This window comes from Diadema antillarum, unplaced genomic scaffold, assembly GCF_040938485.1.
Source record: "Diadema antillarum isolate AM-2024a unplaced genomic scaffold, OU_Dant_1.0 seq00001612_RagTag, whole genome shotgun sequence".
In the NCBI taxonomy this organism is placed as follows: domain Eukaryota; kingdom Metazoa; phylum Echinodermata; class Echinoidea; order Diadematoida; family Diadematidae; genus Diadema; species Diadema antillarum.
The window spans coordinates 303,834-328,913 of record NW_027272325.1 but is presented as its reverse complement, the minus strand read 5'-3'; the positions used below and the strand labels follow the sequence as shown (position 1 = coordinate 328,913).

General features: G+C 37.8%; 2 protein-coding genes across 2 annotated transcripts in view; both read left to right on the top strand.

Moving 5' to 3' along the window:
• Positions 1–3,446: 3,446 nt before the first annotated feature.
• Positions 3,447–4,487, top strand: LOC139711119 (allatostatin-A receptor-like). The gene has a single exon (XM_071623034.1). It carries the CDS (start codon positions 3,447–3,449, stop codon positions 4,485–4,487), a length of 1,041 nt encoding a protein of 346 aa, XP_071479135.1.
• A 4,957-nt stretch (positions 4,488–9,444) lies between these two features.
• The window catches only part of LOC139711118 (uncharacterized), a 35,072-nt gene continuing 19,436 nt past the window's right edge, over positions 9,445–25,080 (top strand). The window contains exons 1-6 of the mRNA XM_071623033.1: positions 9,445–9,635; positions 11,635–11,746; positions 12,406–12,468; positions 13,551–13,736; positions 23,876–23,906; positions 24,750–24,890. Of these exons, the coding sequence (XP_071479134.1) occupies positions 9,541–9,635; positions 11,635–11,746; positions 12,406–12,468; positions 13,551–13,736; positions 23,876–23,906; positions 24,750–24,890 (628 nt within the window). The 5' untranslated portion in view covers positions 9,445–9,540. The remainder of the gene's footprint in view (positions 9,636–11,634; positions 11,747–12,405; positions 12,469–13,550; positions 13,737–23,875; positions 23,907–24,749; positions 24,891–25,080) is intronic.

Genomic DNA, 25,080 nt, shown 5'->3' with positions numbered 1-25,080 from the left:
GAACAAAGAAAAGGAAAGGGGAAAAAGAGCAAAGCATTTGAGAACAGCGAGAGAGAGAGAGAGAGAGAGATGACGAATTAAAAAGGAGAGAAAAGCAATAGATGTTTGGTGAAGAGTAGAAAGAAGCAGATGAGAGAAAATATGAAGTGAGGAAAAGGAAAGGAAAAAAGTGCAAGGCACTTTAGAACAGGAAGAGAGAGAGATGAAAAGATAAAAAGGAGATAAAGACAATGAATAGAAAGATGTTTGATAAAGAGGAGGAGAGACCGGAAAAAAAAGGAAGAGAGGAAAAAAGAAAAGGAGAGAAAAAAAGAATAAGACACTTAAGAACAGAAAGAGAAAGATGAAGAGAAAAAGGAGAGAGGTAATAGAAATGTGTTTGGTAAAGAGGAGAAAGAGAGAGGGGGAAAAAAAAGATGAAGTGAGGAACAAAGAAAAAGAAAGGAAAAAAAGACCAAAGCACTTGAGAACAGGAAGAGAGAGAGAGATGATGGGATAAAAAGTAGAGAAAAGCAGTAGAAAGGCATTTGGTAAAGAGGAGGAGGGAGAGAGAGAGAAAAAAAAAGATGAAGTGAGAATCAAAGAAAGGGAGATGAAAAAGGGGCGAGACACTTGAGAACAGAAAGAGAAACATATAAAAAAGGGAGAGGAAAGCCATCGTATGGTGGTCGATAAAGAGGGGGAGAAAAAGAAAGGGATCAAGTGAGGGACAGAGATATGGAGAGGAAAGAGGAGCAAGATAATTGAGTAGGAAAAGAGAGACATAGGAGAAAGAAGAAGAGGAGAGAGAAAGAGAAGGAAGGAATAGCATAGAATTTAAAGGGGATGGCTAGTAACTGATCAGTGGGAATCAGCTGGAATGCTGGGGGATAATTGTTCCAATCCTTGTGGGATTCAATTAAGAGTACATTATATATCTATTGTTGTGTGAAAATTATTTGCTTCAGAATGGTTTCATATTCAAGTAATGTGCAGTTAATCGTTAACCATCGCCCCGTCACTGTACAGGCATGCTAACCTGGAAACATTAAACTGCACATTACTTGAATATGAGACCATTCTGAAGCAAATGATTTTCACACTTCAATAAGATATATAATGTACTCTTAAATGAATCCCACAAGGATTGGAACAATCATCCCCCAGCATTCCCACTGATTCCCACTGATGATCAGTTACTAGCCATCCCCTTTAACAATGACCTAGAGGAGATGAAAGAGAGAGTGAAGAGAGAAAGACACTACTAGGGAGAGAGAGAGATAGAGTTGGACAGAGATAGAAAGGGAGAGGAGTGAGAAACAAAAGAAAAGTGAATGATGAAAAGAAGGTCCAAATGAAAGAGATCAGGAGAGATGGAGTGATCAAAGTAGAATCAGTGATACAGGTCACGTTCATGTATGCAAATTAATAATGCGTCAGTTCTTTTATACATGCAAGCTGTTTCCTTTGGATCTATAGGAACATAATGTGTGCGTGTGAGCGTGTGTGTATTTTTAATCCATTTTTAGCATGGGGTGTAACAAAATACCTCATATTGTGGGTGAAAAGAAAAAATCCCAATGAAATTACGTTGCGCAACAAATATTTTATGAGACAAAAAAATACAACAAAAACAGACACATACATAGATGATGCAAGTTTCCCATTGTATTCAATATTCGTGTGGAAGAGATATTCATAAGACATGAATACACAAAGAGTTTGGGCGAGGATAAGACATCGAGGCCAAAATATCATACAGTATAACTGTTGATATACAGTAAACCTCACGAAAATCAAGAATCCCGTTAGACGACGCAATTATAGATTTACCGTTTTTATGGGAAGTTATGGAAGAAGCTCGTCACCGTGTCCAGATTTACTTGACTGCAAAAAAATAGTCGTGGAATAAATGGAACCATGTTTATTTTCACTAAACTCAGACAAACAAAGATGTTACAACATTTCAGAGTTTTAGGATTATTTTTTGATCGGGTGATGTTCGTTATTCCGACGGTTCATAGGCCTTGTATATCCAAAACTGAAATAAGGTTCGTTTTCCTGAAGGTTTGTAATTAGAAAAATGAAATAAGATTCATTATTCAGCAGGTTCATTAATACGAAAATGAAAAGAATGCACGTTTCAGATTAACTAGGGACTTTAACTTAAACGTCGATTATAATTTTCTTTTTTTTTTCCATTTTCGTATTAACGAACGCGGAATGACAAACCTTCCAAATAATGAAGTGTAACCTTCTTTTTTTTTCAACAAAGCGTGGGTGTTGGACACAATCACGTATATTTGGAGAATATTTATTGACTTCCCGGCCTTATGATTCTGGTATAGGTTTGTATGATATAATACAAGTAGATACTAAAAGCATGTAATATAATGACTTCTCAAGATAATAACTGTACAAGAAATTAATATCTGATCTGCGTTTTCATTTTTCGTTGTCGTTGATCGATGATGTTGCTAATGAACCTGAAACATGTGAAATATAAAAACATCTTTCAAACACGCTACGGCAATGTTATACATTATCGAACGGTGAGGGGAAAATGTCAATATAATGTAAATGTCAATGTAATGTAATGTATTATCAACGCAGGGCTCCCTTGTAAAGCAGGCCTTTGTGGCACTGAATGGGACTACCCTGCTTTTAAAGAAGACTTTATAAATAAAATAAATAAAATCGAACGGTGAGGGGAAAATGTCAATAGGCTATTTTACGTTAAAAGGTATGTCAATTAAAACTCTCATGCAAAAAAAAACAAAACAAAAAACAAAAAACATATTTCATAGTGAAGTGTCCCTTGACATTTAAGTAGACGAAACCGAAGGAAGGCATGAAAGATATTTAGCACAATATTTCACTCGCCGTCCCTCCCCCCTTGGAATAAAAGAATACTTCCAAATTTCAAGCACTTGAACCAAGGACTCACGTTGACCCTGTTTTCCCTCTTTCACTCCCTCTCTCTCCCCCTCTCCCCCTCTCTCTCTCTTTCTCATGTTTAATTCATTCTTTAAGTGCAGTGATTCCAATTCATGCATTCTAATGAACAAAATATGAAAAGTTCTTGTAACATGACGATGATCGAAGACAGGCCACGTGATCGACAGTAATTGAGACTCAAACTGACACTGTAAATTACGTAGCACGATCCACTCGTTTTGCTCTGACAAGCCCAACATTGGACGTTTAATAGTGATGGCAAATCTTTCCCGCCGATAATGAAATTACCATGGTATTCAAAAATTGATTGGCTGTCACTGCTGCGGCAGTGCCGATGCGGATCGCAAGGCAATCTCGGTATCAGTCACTTGTGCAAATATCGTGCCCTTGTCACTCTCACTTCCAAGTTGGCTCGTTCCATATTTCATGCCCGCCCGATAATTACATATTGCACTACATCTTTTTCCACCACATTCAGTTGAAAGACAGTGGTGGTATCTGTGGAAGAGATGGCGACCATCGCCCCTTTTGAACCATCAGCATCACTTCAAAATTCTCTGTATGAATGTTTGGTGCTCCTCCTGAACATCCCTACCATTGTCCTTGCGGCATTCGGTAACGCCCTTGTAATGGTTTCCGTATGCGTCGAGCCTTCCCTTAGGGAGGCGAACTACCGCATCCTCACCAGCCTGTCCCTGGCCGATCTCCTCTTTGCCGTACTTGCTGCCCCGCTCGATCTGTACAGCAAAGTCAGACTGCACCGAGACTCCTGCGCAAATCCCGAAACGTACTTAACCGTCTGGAGTTACGTTTTTGCAGGGGTGTCTTTCCTGCATCTGGCGCTTGTTACGACCGACCGATACCTTGCCATCACCAGGCCCCTGTGCTACATCTCCATGGTAACTCCCGCGAGACAGTTCGTCGTGATGTCCCTGGTGTGGCTGGCAGGGCTGGTCTACGGTATCTCGGCGGGCGTCACTTTGAGCGTGATGAAATATGATAACACAACGTTAGCGTCTCATCAGTGTTTGGAAGGCCTTGTTAACTCCGCTTCCAATCAGGGAGGACAGTTTTTCGTATTCACTGGCTCCTTCATCATCGGGGTTGGCGTTTTCCTGATCGCGTTAAACTGTCACATCCTCCGGGTGGCTGTAATGCAGGCACAGCGCGACATGAGGCGGCGGCTGATGATGAACGAAATTTTAGGCCCCCGGGGGCGGCGGCCTGGCCACCTTGCGCCGAACGCGGATACCAGTACCCGCCACGTGAGGGCAGTTCGAATCATTATTTCCTTGATAGCGGCGTTTTGTCTGAGCTGGTATCCGACTGCCATCCGCTTCTTCGTAAGTTCCCTGGTCGACGTCAAACCCGCGACTGACCAGATCCTACAAGAGGTCAGCTACGTATCGTTGAAGATTAGCCCGCTGGTGAACCCCTTGATTTACTGCTTGAGAGACAGAAACTTCAAAAGCACTTTCTGCAAACTCTTCCCGCCCTTTAAAAGATGTTTCAGGACAACAACGGTTCACGTTCAGCCGGAAGGTGGCTGATATGCATATTTAAGGATACTACAATAATCCCTCTGTTATAGCAACAAAGGCAACGATCCGTTTATTTACCGTGAATCTGACTCAATATCAATCCAGGCTAGCCGTTATTTTGTCCAAAGCAAATGGAGAAAAATTCGTCTGGTGTTACGCAGCAAACTATATCTTTACGTTTTCTTTCATGATATCGATTGCACTTTTATTCTTGAGGTCCTGTTAACATTCGTTTGTTTGTTGGTGTTTTTTTTTTTGAAAAAATAAATCGTATTAAGTGTAACAACATGGTAGGCCTACATTCTTTTCTTCATTTCTTTCCATCAAACGTGCATGAATTAAAACGTGTATTATGTAATAAATATCTTCATTATATACTGTATATGTGAGGATTGCCATGGCTTATCTGAGTCTCTTTTTTTTATACTTGCATTTTTTTTCGTGATTGTGTTGTACGTATTAGGCAAGAGACAAAAAAAAAAAACAACAACGCAAAGTTTTGAGGTACACTGTATTTGCAGTACATTCCTGCTACATATTGTTGGCTTCATGTCATCGTCGGGACCGATCGAGGGATAGTTGATAGCGGATAAATGGAATGGCGCAGAGTGGCTGTTGATAGCCTAAGTTGTGCGTGCAAGTGGGCAGAGAAAATGATGACTGACCAATCTTTTCGCTTCTTCTTGAGAACTATTTAATAACAAGATAGAGATGTTCGTCATGCAACATGTTTCACTAAAGAACTAATTGCTGGACAATCATTAGACAAATTTGAAGCCACTACAACCATAATCACTGCCATCATAGTAGATGATAGTAATATAATAATGATAATAAGGTTTACCCAGGGTAGCCTCTTCAGTGTTGTCACTGCTCTACCCATGGACCTAATACAAGGGCATTCATCGTATCGTTAATTAATTCTTGCACTTGTACATCTCAAAAGCGCCACAAAGACATTTTTAACATGCTTCACTGCTTTGATCCCATCATCGTCACCGCCAGCAAGCCGGGAGAAGAACAAGACGGAGATTCGAGAAATCTAAAACTATATGCGCAGAAAAAAATAACTTACAAAAATCAAGTAAAGTGAATGTGCAGTTGTGGTGTATGTTAGGAAATCATGCCTCAAACAATTTCGCTTGGGAGAAGCAGGCAGTTTTTAAAAGAAAGCTAACATTTTGGCAGAATGATTGTCATTTGTGATCTCAATAATTCACTTTTCCGCAGCTTATTCCAGAGCGAAAACGGATGGTAATGGTAGAGAATAGGTAGGCCTATATCTTGCCACTGGATTAGGCAAGGTCTTGTACATGTGCGTGTGCGAAAATGTGCGAATCAGCAATTACCCATCTTTTGACACAAAATTTGTCATGTTCTCATGTTTTGCTGCTCCTCATCATCTGTATTTATTCAAAGACATTTCCGTCTGAAAAAGGCACATCAGTGAAACGAGACTGAAATGAGGGAAACGATTCTTTTGTTAGTGTCGATACATGATCACATAATCGTCATTGTCCAGACACCTGAATGTACTCACACAGCATTAAGATGCACATAATCAGGTGGCGGTGGTGATGATGAGATCAAAGAAAGACATCCGTTCATATCGTCTATGTCACTGTATGTGTAGTAGGTCCTAGGTCCTAGGTCTACCAGAGGGCCTGCCACTATTTTTACCCTAGCGTTGTCAGGTACCCATTTATACACCTGGGTTGAGAGGGACATGGTGGGTAAAACATCTTGTCCAAGTACGTAAGCGCTGGTGGGGGGGGGGGGGGGGGGATTCGAACTCGGGTCCTCGATCGGGAGTCGAGGTTATCCACTATGCCACAGCGCCCCCAACCGATAAACTTATTTGTCGTCAAGATAATCATTACAAAATGACCGGCACGCCTAATGAGCTGAGCACACGATTTTATATGTGTTTACAAGATGTTCTAAGTTCGAACTAGGTCCTATATACTTCATGTCAATTAATGATCCCAGAGAAAACGAGTTAACTCTTTGAATTATAAGCTGCCAAAGAACTCACACAACACATGACCAAAGATCCAGAGTCAGTGAGCTTATGCAGTTATGATCTTGATATTATGAATATAACAATTTTGTGATATGGAAGTCGTGGTGGAAAGATTACTATAGTATAGTAGAGATTTCGTGTATCATCAATCATGAATGATACTGCTGTCTCATATAAGTAAACCTAGTATGTAAACCTAGTTCATTGTAGTATGCTGATAACAATAGGAAGTGACTACTTTTGAAGAAAAAAATCACGAAATGTGCAAATTATACATAATGTTTATTTACTCGTACGTGTACGTCTAGTTTTGTCTTCAAGCTACTTTTGTCAAATACACAGCATGCGAAATTGTGGCTCTTCTAGTAAATAAAATGGCGTGTGTTCCCTGACGCCATGTTTTATATCAGCAAAGCATTGACCGTATTTTATGGTCTTTAAGCCGACGCAACTTTTCTTATACTTTTATTTCTTATACTTTCTTATACTTTTATTGTCGTTTCTTGTGGGATTCTTCTTATTACAATAAACAACAAAGGAATTCAAGACGAACTAAGATTAAAAGTTAAAAGAATAGAATATGTGCAGACTCGAAGAACTGCCATAATTAGGACCTATGAAAGCATCGCTTAGCACACTCAAAGGACTGCTTTGAACCACGTCAAAGCAGACATATTATACACGCATGATGCATCGACTAAATCGCGTTGACTACTTATACAGATTGATAGATGGATCTGTAGTTTGATACTATCTTTGGGAAGTAATGTATACCTCTGCACACGGACGCAGACCATGCAGGCAAGTTTAATCGTCTATCAACTAGCTTTCAGCAGATAACGTTATTCTGCCTTTTCGTGCTTGTCTGGCGTAGTCAAATTGCCCATAATGTGTTTGACGTACAATTAATACCCTAGGTCAACATTTCACTGCATACACTTTGGGTTGAATCAGCAGTGGGTGCACTTGTGTGACATGACCTATTGTGTAGTCGATCATATCTCTTCAACATAATTTTGTTGAAGTCGCTTCTCCTATTTTTTTCTTTTACTTTTTGGATTTTGGGATATATCAAGTCCTTCAAAAAGCTACATTTGCTGTGATTTGTCCATGTATCTTTTTATCATTACGATTTTACTATAATGTATAATGTTCGTGCAAAGTAGGTTGGTCATACTTTTTTTTTGGGGGGGGGGGTTGTAGATTTACACAAAGAAAACTGTACACGGCGGGATTTTTGGCCACACACTTCAGAACGATGTGTTTGTTTGTTTGTTTTTGTTGTTGTTGTTGTTGTTGATGATGTTCTAAGAGGATTCTATTCTTCAATTCTAAGAGGACCCAGTTTATGTGATGAAAATTGGTTTTGAAATGGCTGAGTGGTCCCAATAAAGGAATACTTTGTTTCGCTTGTTTTGTGGCTATCTCAGACAATGTCAAAGCCAATTTTCACCAAACAAACTTTTAGTTTCTCTTATCCATAGAATTGTATGATCGTGGGTGGTTTCTATAATCATCTAAAAAAAAGTTAAAACCTGAATCCAATCTCAACCAAAACTATACCATCCTTTCAACCCTCTTTGTGCCAATGGCTCAAATGTGCTCAACATTCACACACAAACTTATATGGGCTATAGGTAACATAATGTGGCGCACAGGGAGTTAATGAATCTTACCAGTTCCACATTAATGTAGCATGCCTAGTCTTTCATTAGTTTAGGATTTAGGATATGCAGTAAAATTCAAAGTTGCCAATTTCTTAAGAAAAGTTGATGATCTTTGCATGGGGGGGGGGGGGCAACATGATTCACATCTATACGTTTAAGAAGCGCAAAATATCATATATAGGTCCAATTGAGGTATATATATATATATATATATATATATATATATATACTACAAAAGGACACACGGAGGAACATAAACTTATCATATTTTATTACTAATACATTGCCAGTAAAAGATAAATAGTATTCATATGAAGATCGGTTCGAGAACGTTCTAAAATCAAACACTTTGTGTGTGATAGTATGATTAATTTGTTTATTTTGTCGTTGTATTTTTGTTATATTTTATAACATATATATATGTATATATATATATATATATAAACATTATAATGTAATTAATGTAACACACATGTGATTATATAATTGGATGTATCAGATTCGTCGCTTATAGTGAGGGGTTATTTTTGTCTCTTGTTTTTTACTTTGTCGTTTGTTTTCCTTGTCTTTTCTGATGGATGAAGAACAAAATGAAATGGACCCTCCTCCCCCCCCCAAAAAAAAAGGAGGCAATACAATTGATTGTTGAGATAGAAAATGGGCTTATAGCTGCATGCTGTACCCTATAATATCGAGATCTACAGTATATTGCAATTTGTGTGCTAAGAAAGTAATTCTTTCATAGTATATTCTTTCAGAGATACCAGATTCTTTTGACTTATTCCATGACTTTCGATACTAGAGAATCTATAGTCCTATAAGGCCTACAGGAACACAATGCAATATAAGGGAAAACAAACAACATTGAAGAAGCGCAGAAGCAGGCTTAAAACACAGCTTCAAAGCTTGTGTGTGTGTGTTTGTTTTTGGGGTTTTTGTTTGTTTTTTTTTTGGGTGGGGTGGGGTCTTGCTTAATTTGGTTTACTTTTGGCTTGACTTCGCCACAAACCCAAGCCCTTGATTAACAATAGACGTATGACATGATTTTTCCTTAGTTTTTAACGTCTTAATTAATGTTTTAACCATTTCTCGGAGCTGGAGCTGTCATGGTTATTTTTAGAACAAGGTCGTAGGTACTACTACATGTGTATGTGATGATCGTGTGTGATCGTGTATTCAGTCTTTTGTATCTCTCGTGCAGTACAGTCGTGGTCGGTGGGTGTACGGTACGCGACGGTACATTTACGTACTCGATCGACTCAGATCCCTCATCAGTGCAGTAGTTGTTGTGGAGTGGAATTTAACGCGAAAGCGTAGACGGGAATTGTGAAGATCACGTTTTTGCATCATATTTTGACTTCGCATTTGAAATATGGCAACGCTTCAAGCTGGCGGTGCACCTCCATGGGCTTCTATGCCAATGCCAGCAGGCTGGGAGGCTAAATATGATCCCAACCTTGGTAGATAGTAAGTATAAACATCTGCGGAGATCGAGAGAGGTGTGGTCTACTTTTGATATTGTAGTCCCATACCATTGATTTACTGTTTGTTTATTAACACTTAACTGTTAGCTGTGGATATTCAAAAGAAATGGATGTTGATGAACTAACATGCAAATAACACTTATCAAGATATAAGAAAACAAATAACACATATTGTATACCATAGAATAAGATAAATTGTTGTATGATTTCTTCAAGTAGCAGCAATATTGGGCAGTTTTATTCTCACATGGATCTAACCAGCTACCAGTGGCGTATATTTATAAAAGAGAGTCTGGACAAGTGCTAAATTGGACGCCAAGTTGTTTCCCTGCGTATTACGCGATGGAGGGTTGGCATGAAGGATAGTAGAGGAAGATAGGAAGGCACGTGATGATAATGGAAACAAAACAAAATGGCTACCCTACATGACAATGCAAAAGAGAGCTAAGTACAAACTCAGTACACCTAGAAACATTCATTTCCAAAGGTAGTGATATTTTTATTATCTTAAAAACATTTAAAAATTATAGTCGTAGCTTTTTTTTGATAAAGGGGATTATTTTGAAGAACAAGATTGTAAAGTAAGGATTAAATTTTATTTCGTGGAGGTAAAAATTTGGCAACAACATGATCTAAAAACAAAGACGCTTGATAAACAACAACTTCAAAGACAGCGCGTCTCAGGTGATGTGCGTGATACGCTCGAGGACCACGCGCTGTCCATTTGTTTCGTCCAGGATTAGTGTGCACTGTCCTGTCTTTTCACTTAAGCATCTTTCGTTAGCGTGTACACTTGGACGTGATTATGAAAGCAAGCAAAATATGGGGTAGTGAACGATGGGCACTGCGTATGAGCACACTTTGGTAATGACATGGCTCCACGAAGTTCACGGGACCAGTTTTAACCAATCGCAGGCTTCAAAACTCATAACCTCATATTAAAGCTGAAAACCGAGATGGCCAGACTCTCTTTATATGGCACTGGATCAGTAGTCATGATAGTGATTCTAGACTGTCTAGAGTCTAGTAGAATAGGTCTAAAATAGATCTCCAGGTTTATAATTCACTGTCTTTAGAATTACTCAATACAAGGGTAAATTTTATCCTCCTTTACTCGTCTACCCCAATGGGCCAAACTGTATAGTATGCCTACTGTACTAATAGATCTAAATTCATTAAATTACTGTAAAACGAGAAAATTTCGCGTGCATTTTAATTTCGCGAATTTCGCGAGCGCCAAAATTCGCGAAATTAAAATGCACGCGAAAGTTTTTGTCTACACTACATGCATTGAATGCCAGTGGCAATTCGCGAAAATTTCATGCCGCGAAAAAGGCTGTCAGCTCCAATTTGCGAAAATTTCATGCCGCGAATATATCATGTTTTACAGTAATACAAAAGGTATGCAAAAGAAAGTAGCAACTAGTGTTAGGAAAGGGAGACAAATCTCAATCTCATGTTCAGTTTGTTGTCTGTTTTTTTTTTTTCAGAATGGGGGACACTGATGTGAAGAATGCCACACAATGAAAGTAATCTCCATTAATGTGAAGTGATGCACCCAACATAGAACACTATCCATGAATTAGCTACTGATAAGAATATTGAAAAAAAAAATGTGTATTTTATCTAACTGTATAGAGTAAAATACCCAATATGCGGCAGGGTGCCTATTTCTGGCAGGGGCACCTTCATTCATGAATCAATAAAACAGCTAATGAAAATCATGTGTGCGTAGTCCCACTTTAGAACACAAGCAGGAGTTTCTCGCAAGTGTGTGGTAAGTGACACCTGATTGGGCCTTTTCATCAATGAATGAAATGGCCCTTGCCGCAGATAGGCACCCTGCACAAAGCCTGCCACAAACATGGTATTTTACCCAGTAGTGAAGGACTAAACTGAGTATGTTAGTACTGCATACTTACATGTTGCTTCATCCTTAACCTTATAACATGATGTGATATCTTGTATTATTGCCTCTGTAGCTTTTACATCAATCATTACACAAGAAGTACTCAATGGACAGATCCTCGTCAGCAAGTGTACCAAGCCCAGCAAGCATCGCCAAGAATGCAGCCATCACCCAGAATGCCACGTGTAATTATAGTTCCTTCATCAAAGCCGTACAATTCTACATCTGTCTACTAATTCCTCCTCAGTAACAATCATAACAAAAAGATAGAAATTTCCACCGTCTCAAATCTTCCAATGACTTCATGATTGTGGTCTCTTACACTTGATATGTTCTAAGAGGCTGAGCATGACATTACGAGCAAAAAACAACAACAACAAACAAACAAACAAACAAACTGAATTTTGAAATTTGTATTGAGGTTTGAACTTGATAAAAATTCATGTGCAGATGTAAAAATAGGTAATCAGTGAAAAGAATTTTTTACCTTCCAAAAGAAAATATAGTGGACCACCACACAAATCTCCTGCCATAAATATGGGATTTAAAAAGCAGAGTATAATTTAGAAATTGAGAGGGATAGCCTTAGGAAGGAGAGAATTTTTGAATGTTGCCATTGTTGTTTTTCATTACTTGCACTTTAGGCTCAAAAGAGTGCTATTCTAAATGATTGTCACATACAGTAGTGATGGTTCCATTAATATGCCTGTTACCAACTGATGTTTTTGCATATTCTTGAATTCTTTTTATCTTTGTTCCATTAGACATCAAGCAGAAGTATTTATTTATTTCAAAGTGCATAATTGATAGTATATTTGTGTGACTTTTTTTTTCATTTTTCAAGGCGGAGCAGATTCCCATGCAGCCAATCATCAAGCCCAAGTGCAAAGTGTGCAAATCAATTGATGTAAGTGGTCATCATCTCGTATGATAGTAATTTATTATTATGACATTGACTTCTATGAGGGTTTCTATACAGTTTTAGTAATTTGCGTATAGTAGCAGATTGGCAAATATTTTTCCAGATATGGCCCAAGTATGTTTATCTTTTGCTAATTGAACTGCGAAAATAAATGTTGAAATCAGTAATGTGTTTAGATGTGGAAGTATAAAACTTGTTTAACAGTTGTTTTGTTTTTAAAAGACAAAGAGAACCAATTGAAAGTGAGCAAATATTTTGACATACGTAAATTGTAGGTGCCACTAAATTCCCATTACATTTTCTGATTCAAGTGATACTTCGTAACATCAACCGTAATTCATGTGATCCTGTCACAGTGGAAAAGCACATATATGCAAGCCATACATAGAGCTCTAAGTGAATTACCATGGAAACCTAGAAGAACAAACTGGAGTAGACTGTTTAGTATGAAGACTGAAATCAAATATCAACATTATTTGTCAACTGAGGAGCGGCAAGATGAGAATACAACTGCTGTTAAAGATATTGACGGAGCCGACATGGCTGAGCGGTTAAGACCATGTACCTTGATAAGATGATGGGCTTCAATCCACAGTATGAGGTTTGAGTTCCAGCCTGGTGGTAGTGCCCTTTGACAGGGCTGCAGACTAACCCATTTTTTTCAACTGGTCCGACCTGTCTGTCGGACCAAAAAGTACCCAGTTTATCCATGTTTTTCTGGTCTATTCCCGAAAAAGTTACTGGTCCGACAATGATTTTTACTGGTCAAGAACTGTCAGCCCAGTGCTAGTGTGCCGCATTGCCTTTGGCAAGACACTTTAATGCTCTTGTGTACTAGCTGTGCATGTAAACGAACTCACTTATTTCTCTCATAAAGAGCGGGATGAATTTACGGTGCAGTAGTCTAACACTAACAAAACTGACTGATATCTACAATAATCTGAGGACGCAGATTACCCTCAAAGATGATTAATTGGGAAGTTTAGAGGATATTTGCCTGAATAGTTGTGTAAATTATAAGTACACGAACACCCCGTCACCTGACCTGAAAACATCTCGTTCGACAGGTGCCATCATCAGGCCAAACCTGTCCGTCATGCAAGGTGGCCCAGCAGCAGCGGGAGGCAGCCGTCGCGCGGGCGAGGGAGGAGATGGAGGAGGAGAAACGTAGGCAGGAGCAGCAGGCCAAGCTGGAGAAGGAGCGGGAGCGTCGCCGCGTCCAGTCTGCCAAGCGGAGGGAGGAACAGACGCAGGTAAAACAGCCTCCTTCCCTAGTCCTTGTGATTTATTTTCATAGTAGCAGCCTCCTTACCTCAGGCTTTTCCCACTTGTCATGAAGCGACATCATAAGGTGTCGTTATCCTTTTAGAAAAGATGTGATTACAGCAAAAATATTGCTTCCCTTTTTCTCTTGTTTTTTTTTTTCTCTCATTGTCTTGTGTCAGTAGGTATGCCAAAGTGTTTGTTGAAGTGGTTTCTGTTAGAAATGATTTTCATAAGCTTGCAGTACCAGTATTTCACTTCTTGATCTAACTGGTTTCTAAATTGTTCAAAGTAAATATCAAACTGGGAATTTCACATGTACACACACAAATATGATTCCAAATCTGTATATACATGTAAAAGATTTGTGTGCTTATGTATTTTTAAATATGTACATTTATACCCAAGATATTATTGTCTTGTAATAGAGTTCCCTTATCCTTTCAAACATTTGAGTTAGTCGTGCCTATTCATTCGTTTTCATTACTGTTAATTACTTTTCTAGTACAAAAGGGTAAGAGCATAGATGTCTATTGCATGTGTGCCATGGAGTTATTTTTCAAACAATGAGTGCTGAATGTGATGTCACTACAGCTCTGTTATGCAGCATGCATGGTTGTCATAAGAAATAGTGTTTGTGGGTTCAGATTTAATTAGCACTGTAACATGGTTTCAGTGCTTTCCTATCAAATTCCCTAGGGCTAACGCAGTACTTACTAATTGACATTGATGATATGTTGTGTCGTAAAATGTCAGTTGATTAAGAAATTAGTGTGTTTAACTTGTTAAATTGCTATTAAAAGTATCCAAGATTCAGAGCAATTTGATGGTGTTCTGTGTAGTTGTGGAGTTTGATTCTAATTGCACTGTTGAAGCTCTTGTTGGTAAACGAAGTCTTCACTGTAGCTTTAACAGGACGCACATTGTAAATGTGATTTGTTATTATTATCATTATTACTACTACTACTACTGCTAGCAGTATTTCTGTCATTATTATTGTTACTACTGTCATTGTCATTATCATCATTATTGAAAGTGCAAGTGTATAGTAAAAACACATATCCAGTCATTCTATGAAGAATGTCGTTAAGTTTTCTCCACAATATGCTAGTTGAGATTATGTAGAAAACTGCTGCAGACTTGTGTTGTACCTGTACAGATGCTTTGAAATGCAAAATCTTGTATGCGCAGAAATGTTTGTAAAATGGAAGTTTGCCTACTGTGTTGAAAGTGACCTTCCATTAACGCATTTGAAAAAATGTTCAATATTATCATTATGTAGTAAAACTAGTTTATGATAAAAATGTCTCCTTGTTAGGCTGCTGATCATTAAGTCATAGCAAAGCATTTGACATCATGTTATATCACCAAGAGTTTCTTTGTTTACCTTTCCCATAGAATGCATCTGGTACAATGTCGATGCAGGCGAAACTAGAGTGTAAGTGAATTCTTGATGGGATGTTAACCCTTTGACCCCTTGTGATGTCCCCATCATCCTTGTCCCATCCGATCCCATTCTAGTGGTCAGTGGTCTTGTTGCCAACCTTGAGAACTCCATCCGTGTCCCCTTGCATGCAATGTGCCGTTGAAGGAGCTAGTGCTTCAATCAGCAGCCTTGCAAATGAGTGCATGTGTCGCTTAAAGCTGAAAGATATATGTGTATGGTCTAGGCTGCAAAAAAACCAACAACAAACAAACAAATGAAAAAAAAACACTGTTTCAGATTAAAGCTGTATTACATCTAACAGGGAGACTTCCTTCTGAGAAGTGGCTAATTCTTCTTTTTTTTTTTTGGGGGGGGGGACCCCATGACCTTTTGTCTGCATGTTAGCTTTCTGCAATGAGTCAGATTGTATACTTTATGTATTTTTTTATTTAATATTGTTTGGTGTATCTTGTAGAACCCAACATTCACAAGCATTGGATGGCTGCTATGTCATTATCATGTTAAAGTGGCAAAGTGTAGAAACAGATGAATATCAGATGCTTTTACTGCAGCATATTCCAAGACCCCAGATTTTATAAAACCTTGTGATGCATGAGACAGTTATTTGCTTTTTCTTTGTTTGAACGTACCATAGATAACTAAGAGCAGATGTACATTCAAGAGGTACAAAGAAATGCAATCATGAATATGCCTTAAAATATGGGACTCTGAGAATGTGTAACTCTGCACTAATGATGCAGCTTGTGAAAAGGTTGTTATGATGTATGGTGCATGTGTGCATCAGTATCTTTATAGTTTGCATGGCTTTCCCTCTGAATGATGACAGATTCAATATAAGCCAGTTTGTAATTAGCTCATGTGTACGTTGGCTATAAAGTACAGTTGACCTTTCTTTTTTCTGAGTTGGTTTGGCACTTCACTCATTTTCAAAGCGACATACACATGTAATGAGTAAACTTGCCCGACGTAACAATTCTTGGAATTCATGTTGACACAAAGAATGATCTTGCATAGACAAGGTGACTAGAATGGTCCATTGATCAACCCTCAGAAAGCAACAATTTCATTGTTGCATTGAATACATTAACAAACTTTCTTTGTGTGTTTGTTAATATTGCCAAATACCAGGCTTCTGTAAAGGTGAATGTGCTGGCAAGCACCATTTATATATAAGAATTGCATGGATATTCATTTTAAGACAGATGCTTATCTCAGTAAATTTGATAACCAACATGCCTGTTGGTACACATGTACAAATGACATTTTTTTTTTTTTTTTCTGTTCATATGCAAAGTAGAACTACAAACTTGCTTATTGTCTCCCATGTAAGTTTCATTGTAAACCAAGTGTTGATAATACCATGTACATGTAAGCTGTGGGGAAAATAATAGAATGTACTGTGGTACATTTTGTGTTACAGGACTCTGGAAAGAATACAAATAAACACAGAGGTGTTTTGCAACTTTGAGTTATGATATTTTATATGGTCAATTCCTCACGTGCTACACGTTTTTCAAATTGCCTTACATGACATCAATATGATTTTAGATGTTATCTAAAAATTTGCAGCTTACTTTTTCTGAAAGATTTCAACATTTTCTTAGCTCAGTAATTGATCTCATGGTTCATTTATTTCACTTAAATAAACTGTAATTTCCAACATAAATTCAGTATGTTGTTTCTTAGGAGTTGTAGCAAAACTACAATCTCTTTTCTTTTCCCCCCTTTTTTTGGCATATATAAATTATGTTGCTTCTTTCTTCATTGAGTGAGTATTTCATCATGGATTGTGTATGCAGACATGACCTAATTTCACAAAGAAATATTCAAGAAAAACTGCTCATTGTAATGATAAATGAATGAATCATATCATTTCACCAGATGAATATTCATTTCCGATGGAAATCAAACTTATGAGAAAACCCCGCCAAAAAACAAAACAAAAAACACCAAACCAACAGCAAACAAATGGAAGACTGTGTGCTTACTTTGACTACACTTCTTTGTCACTACCTTTGTTAAAACATTTTTCATTAAAAAAAACAACAAAAGTGAAGAGGGACATGGTTGCAATGTTTCCCGACACGGAGCTCACCCTCATCGAGATGCTGCTCGAGTCATGCCAGTGGGACAAGGAGACAACGAAGGAGGCGCTGCTCGCCCTGGGAGAGACCATGATTGTACTGTTCGAGAAGGTAAGCAGTACAGGTACCCCAGGTATTCGCTGCATGCATTCGTTGTCCTGTCGGGTCACACAGCACGGAGATCTGCAGAGGTTTACGTTTGCTGGTGCGGGAGAGGCAACTGGCTCTTGGGTGTCGGATGCAAATTCAGCACACGTAGCCTGCCTCTGCATGTCCTGGGCATAGAAAGTTCTTTTGATAGCAACTCTTGCTGGAAATAAATGTCCAGTGTCATGGTAATGACAAAAATCATGCTTCCTGACAGGCTTTTGCTACAAGTACAAATGTAGTTGCTATTCTAGTAAAGAGTCGTTATCCCAACTATCTTTTATGAAATGTGTCCCAGGTGTTGACTGTACATGTCTGATGTTACATTTTTGGGGTAACTGCATGGTTATTAATAGTAAAGCTAGACTGATAGTCTTTTGTTGTCCCTCATAATGTGTAACTTTGATTTATTACTATAACTTTATAACAATAAAGTTGGAAAGTCTAGTACAAGATTTTATGTAAATGTGGATTGTATTGTGTCTGAATTCATGTACATGTGTGTATATGTTCGTGTAGTGTATGCAATAGACTTTGACTGTAAACAGTAAAAAAAAAGTTGTCAGTAAACAATATTTTTTATGCCTCCGCAACGAAGTGGCCGGAGGCATTATGTTTTCGGGTCGTCCGTCCGTCCGTCCGTACGTCCGTCCGTACGTCCGTCTGTACGTCCGTCCGTCCGTCCGTCCCGTTTTGTTTTTGTCGATATCTCAAGAACCGTGTGGTGGTTTTACATCAAACTTGGTATGAGGGTATATCCTTGGGGGATAATACTTTGTGTGGATTTTAGGGTCACAGGGTCAAAGGTCAAAGGTCACAGGTTATTTTGTGAAAAAAATTTTGAAATTTCATGTTTTTCTCCATATCTCGCAAATGGTTCAAGGTATCTTCATGGAACTTGGTATATATGCTTGTACCGATGGGCAGTGATTATCTAGAGAAGTTGGGGGTCATGGGTCAAAGGTCAGGGGGTCAAAGGTCAAGGTCAACTTCTCAAAATATCACTACTTTCCTTATATTTATGCAATGAATGAAGGTTTTTTTTTTTAACTTGATGTATATATGTATTACCCAATATATATTCTGTGGGAGGTTTCTTGCCAAAAGGTCAAAGGTCAAAAGGTCAAAGGTCAAGTGAAAGTGCAGAATTGCACTTTTTCCTCCATATCTCAAAAGTAACTCAAGGTATCATCATGAAACTTACATATTTATGCATGTTCAACCTAACAGTGATTCTCTTTGGAACTGTGAGGTCAAAGGTCAAAGGCCAGGTTTAGATAATGCTATTTTCCCATTTGATACTGAAATTATACTTTTTCTCAATACCTTGAAAAATTACTCAATGCATAGACTTATAAAAGGGTCAGAAGTCAAGTAAAAATCATCAGTTCCCCAAATACCTGCACTCTGACATTTTAATCATTCATCCAATTGAACCTAGTTCTAGGAAAGTGAACATTCAGCACATTTGTGTCAAACCTGTCATTTTAATATTTTGCCAATTGTTTGAAACTGTCATCACACATTGTCAAGACATTGTACTACAGACCTATTAGGAGAACCATGCATTATGGCGGAGGCATATCAGTCGCCGTAGCGATATATCTAGTTATCATTTTCACCTGGGTTCGTCAATACTGATGAAATGGTTTGTGGAATTCAATATGCATTTCATAATTTTGAAATCAGTAGCCGTGATTTGTGTGTCATGGTATTGGAGAAGAGTAGGGCCAGCTTCAATAGCTTCTTATTAATGTAAAGTTGTTAAGACATGGTCAATAGCACAATCAGGGTATGCAATTGTGTAACAGGGCAAAAATGAAAAAACTTGGTGAAAATGCTTTTTTTGTTGTTTGTTGTAGCTGAGTGTTCAAATTTTCATTTCATGTAAAGAAAGAGTCAAAATTTTGCATTAAACTGCGCATAAATTAGTATTTAAATTAGGGGTTTCGAATTACATTGAAATGACTAATATATTGGAAAAATTCATTTAAAAAAAGGAGAATGTTTTTTTCATCTGATATTGCTGTTAGATATTCCTGATAAATATCCCTTTCATTCACCACCAGCACATAGCCATGACATATCACAAAATATGAATGAATTTCATATTTTCACTTCTCGAAATGGATGATCAATTTTGTAGGCATTATTTTGAATTCAAATAAAACCACTTTTACATATTTTATCATATTTCACTTTTGCCAAAGAGTGAAGAGGCGAAACTTTCAGGAATAGGTAACAGACATATAGTGGCCATTATTACAAATTTTTATGAAATTAGGGCTGGTACTTTGGAAGATATTATATTTTTCATCAAAAAATTATCTGTACAGTTTGACCTTGAATGTGCGCACAGTGTTTGGATCAATTCTCATATTTGTAAACACAGATAGAAGAATGAATGTGAGATTTATGATGACATGAGTTGATATCCAAGCTGTGACACTCAAACAATGACATATTAAGCCAAAATACTATGTTTTTGCTTATGATATCTGTAGAAATTGAACAAGCATTGAAATATGAACACTGAACACTTATCATATGACCTTCATGCAGTATAACATGGGCGTGTATCGCACTTTTTTATGCTCAGCAATTTGTAAAAATATAAAAAAATAAGTTTCTATTGCTCAAATTTGCTAAAATTTTCACACAATAGATTTCTACATATGTACAATTCATGGTTAAAAAAACAAGGATATTCAATAAGGGGAAAAGATTCTTTAAAGTAGTCAAATTAGGATATACCTCACTGAAAATACTGAAAAACGGCTGCACTTATTTTACTCAGCATTTGAAAATGGCTCAAAACTCAAAACTGGCTGAACATTTATTGGCAAACAGCGCACCATATTGTAGTGTGTCTTCAGTACTTTCAGGAAAAGCAGAAAAATAAGCTGTTTCTCCATGTATAGCTGTACAGCATGGGTTAAAAGGTCACAATGTCACAAAAATAAGCCAGCATTACACTCCTACCAGGATGGGACTTCAGACCTTATAACTTTCTCCAGCTGAAAGAACCACTGTTTTTTATTGCATGCAAGCAATGTCAGGAAAAAATCCATTAATTTGATACCAAACACATAGGGGTAGACTTAAAATATGGACCTCAAATCTCGATTTTACGTAAGTTGTAAAACGCTTTTTTTGACGCATTACGTGGGTTTTGGGGGACTTTTTGGTAATTAATCTGTAATAATTAACAGTAAATGAGAAGAAATTAGCTATTGTCTTACCACATGTGATTACTGATGTCTTAGCATGCTGCATGTGAATTTTTAAGTCAGTTGGTGCATTCTTTTAGAAGTTACAATTTTTTAAAGTGAGAAAGTCATGATTGCATACCCTGATTGTGCTTATCACCACATGTGTATTAGATGTCGTCAGAGAAGAATACTTGTGTGAGGAATGTCATATGATTTTGGCTGAATGGACAATAAATATCGTTCACTGCTAACCCTGTTGCAAAACTATTAATCCCTACACTGCTTTTGCCACTCAGAATTCAGTTACACATTATTACCCACGCCGATGAAAATCGGCAGGGGGTTATGTAAAGGGTTCCGTATGTTTGTTTGTTTGTTTGTTTGTTTGTTTGTTTGTTTTTTTGTTTGTTTGTTTGTTTGTTTGTTTGTTTGTTTGTTTGTTTGTGTACAAGATAACAAGAGAACGGGTAAACGGATTTGCACGAAATGTTCAGGGGATGTTTGGATAATGGCAGGAAAGAATCGATTAGATTTTGGTGACAATCGGTTGACCCTTGCAAATTCTGTGTGACCTTGAAGTTTTGACCCTATGGTATAGTGACCACTCCGAAAATTTCCCGTTTCTCACTTTGCGATTTTCCGCTACCATACGAAAACCTAAACTCCCAAACGATCCGACTTCGCTGCTCAAATGTTCGTAAGAATTCCGAAATTTACGTTTAGGCCTGTTTGAGGGACTATGTCCTTCTAGATTTATGAAAGTTCGTTCTCCGTCGTCATAAACTGGCCCGTATTTTGATGATTTTTCAAATTAACATTGATTATTTTTTTCGTTGGAGGAGCATTTGCTCGGTCGCAGTCACACTGCACGATATGCGCGCTCAATGTCAATGCGTGTGCAAGGCCGCTGAAAATGCATCGCGCTCTACACTGTTGGTGCAAAATTGCATCGGGGACGTTGCGGCGCTCGTTGGTGACCGCATACTGGTGCAGTAGACATTTGCATTCAACCCATGCATTGAATAATTCCCGTAGACACTAATCATAGGGGTAATTGCCTAGGGGGTACGTAAATTTTGTTTTTCTTTTGCACTTTTGTGGATACCATCAAAGATCGTACACTCATACGACCTTTGATATCATCACACTCTCGGCTTGCTATAATCAAAATATCAGAAAACGGCGTATTTCTCGATTTTTACCGTTTTTCGGCGACCCGTCGCGTAGACAATACTCTTAAAACTGGACTTAATTCGCGCGCGCTTGAAAAGTTCCGATTCTGCACTTGACGGTGGAATTTGGGATTTTCGATGGATTTTGGGAGGAGACTAAAGGACTTTTCTGTTGTGAATGAGTGTTACCGTATGTGAAATGATGTGATTTGCGTGTGATGTGACTGTAGAACCAAAGATCGTACACTGAAGTGTACGATCTTTGGTAGAACTCACTGGCTGGTGATAAAGCACACTGGCAATTAAGTGACCGAATTCTGGTAGATGACCGAATGCACATTATGTTTACCCCGACTGTGTACTTAAGGCGTGGGTCTGCCGCCTTTGACGGCCCCTATCTAGTTTTCTTCTGTGTCTATAAGTTCAGTGCATGCAAGTTATATCATTGTATGAAAATCAGCAGAGTGTTATAGGTGTCCTTGGAGTTTACGAGGTACAGTTGTATCATAGGGTACTTATCAAATTAATGCTCATGACTTGTGTGCTTCGAGTATGATTTTGCTAGTTGTCTTTAGTTGGGTTGAACATTATGAGCTTAATTCAACAGTCTGAAGTTTGCTTGTTCGTATGATGCTGGAACTTATTTTTGTATTCATGTTGATTATATTTCTTAACTATGTACAATAATTTTAATGATTAGTTTAACTGTGTTTTATTGTTTGATTAATGATTCCTGATACATCAATACTTAATTACATTGTACACTGGTGATGAAAAAATATACTAAAATGAAAAGAAATGTGATTTTTGGGGTGTGTGGAAACTATGTTTTTGATTTTCCTTTCATTGTGAAGCAGCGTTCGTACTGAGCCTGTGCTGTAATATCACTTTTATTTCTTTCTGTAAGTATGTGTATTCAAGTGAGGGACCATTGCTGTTATAATCTGATATGTATACTGTATGTGTATATCTTTTCTGTGTGATACTCGCATTATGCACTATGTATGCATTTGGTCATACCACTTTGCGCACCTTGGCATATTTACTTTGCACTGTGGTGCTGCAGATGGGTTTTACAAATAAATGTTTAGGCCCATGTGTGATAACCAAACTGCATACAGAGCAGCCACTGGCATCATTAGTAGTGCGATATGAAGAAGATGAAAATAATAGTGCGTACTTGAGAAATCATATGCAATAATAATGTCATCTATTTCTTTCTTTTATGAAAATTTGTAATATCTATTGTATGATCATACTTATTATTTTAAAGTATATATATTGCAGGTTGTTCAGCTCACTTTTATTTCTGCTTTCCATAGTCAGTACAATATATCAAAATTCAACAAACTGTCAGCATAATTAGAGGCAAAATCAATACATTTTATGTATTATGTACACTATTTTTACCTTTAAGAAAAAGTTGAAGGTAAAGATATAAAGCAGGCAGGGCAGAAAATTCGAGGTAAATGTAAATGGGTGTAAAGCAGACAGAAATGAAAATAACACAAAAAGGACCACTCTTTAGAAGACTCTGTTTCCCAATACATTGTTCTATTTTTCTCTCAAAAAACAGTACAGGTCCCTTTTTGGCTCTGATTTCTGTGAAATTAACATATTATGAGCCTAAAAGGTAAAGTTAAATTTGTCAAGGTCTCCCTAGAACTAGCCCAAGTTGTGCATATGTGTAAGTTAGCAGGCTATATGATTTTTTATGCCGCTGCCACGAAGTGGTGCCGGAGGCATTATTTTTTATAATTTAAAGTCACGTCCTTGTTTGTGTGTATGATAGTATAATAAATTTCTGATAAACTCTGTTTGATACGTAAGCACAGTGCTTGACTTCATCAACTAATTTGGAATGGAGTAATTTGGAAATTTTGAGGAATTAGAAAGAAAATGGGGTGAGGTGGAACAGGTGTAAGAAGCAAGTAATCTTAGATGGATTGACTCTTCTGACTCAGAAGTAACTTGACTGAAATCTTCATGAGTTGTCGTTGATATTTCATAATTTTTGTGCGACGGTTGTTTGAGTGTTTTTGTTCTCTCATTTTTGTTTCTGTCCAGGTTCGCCTGTCAGATTCCAAGAAAGCCCATGGTGAGTTGGGGAGATTTCAGACCAATGTTTGATGAAATAGAAACAAATTACAAAAGGTTGTCATTATTGAGATGTTGAAAAACCAAATGCACATCGTCAGTGTATATATTACTTCTCCTTCCTCATGTAGTCCAGCAGGAAGAGATGAAGTGCTCTATTTGAGAAAATGAAAGACCAAATATTTCCTTTGTGATTCATTTTCTTCCCTCCATATTTTCAACTGGATTGAAGCAATTGCTTACATGGTAATTTTGATCAGTGTTGAAGTGATTTCTGTTTTCTTATAAGTGTTGCCTACTTACAGGGGAATGAAACCCAAATATACATAACTCTGTACATGTACATTGGATTGAGTGAATGCAGTATTGAGTAATGTTACTTGAACAAATCAGTGAAAGTTTGAGGAAAATGGGGCTATCTGTTAAAATGTTACGAATTTTTAAAGTTCTGATGCTGCCATTGCTGGATGAGAAGATTACAACAATTTGTGACATCTGAAATTTCCCCAGTATTTTCTTTATATCATTTTCCATACATGACACCCCGAAGTGTCATCTTTGCATCCAGCATTGGTGGCACTAAAACTTTAAAAACTCATAACTTTTATACAGATTGATGTCTAATTGTCCTCAAACTGTCACTGATGTGTTCCACTAATATTGCTGCATTCATTCAATCCACATGTACAGTATATTTGGGTTTCATTTCCTTTAATGCACACTCATGAATTATCTAGGGTGTGGCCCCTATATCGTGGAATAAGTTTGGTCACACCTGACCTCCCCCCCCCCCATACCTTAAAACAACACAAACAAAAACAAAAGAAATGAATGGTCATTTCAGTTTATGGGAAGGTGAAGAAAGCGGTCCCAGAGGCCACCGATGAGATGCTCTACCAGGCACTCGATGCCACCAATTATGATGAGGCACAATCCGTCGAGATGCTGAAGATGATGGTGATGGGAAAGACTCCGCCCGGAGCTCGTGAGAGATTTCAAATTTTTCTCCCTGCCACAGTCTGCCTCAGTACTGCTGTAGAGCGAGGAAGAGCATGTGTTGCAAATCTTTCAAAGCGTGTAATAGCTGTCTAACTTCTTCATCTTTCAGCTTGCTTGAGGAATACATTATATTCTTGTCAATACCTCAATACGTCCATCCTGTGCTATATAGTGTG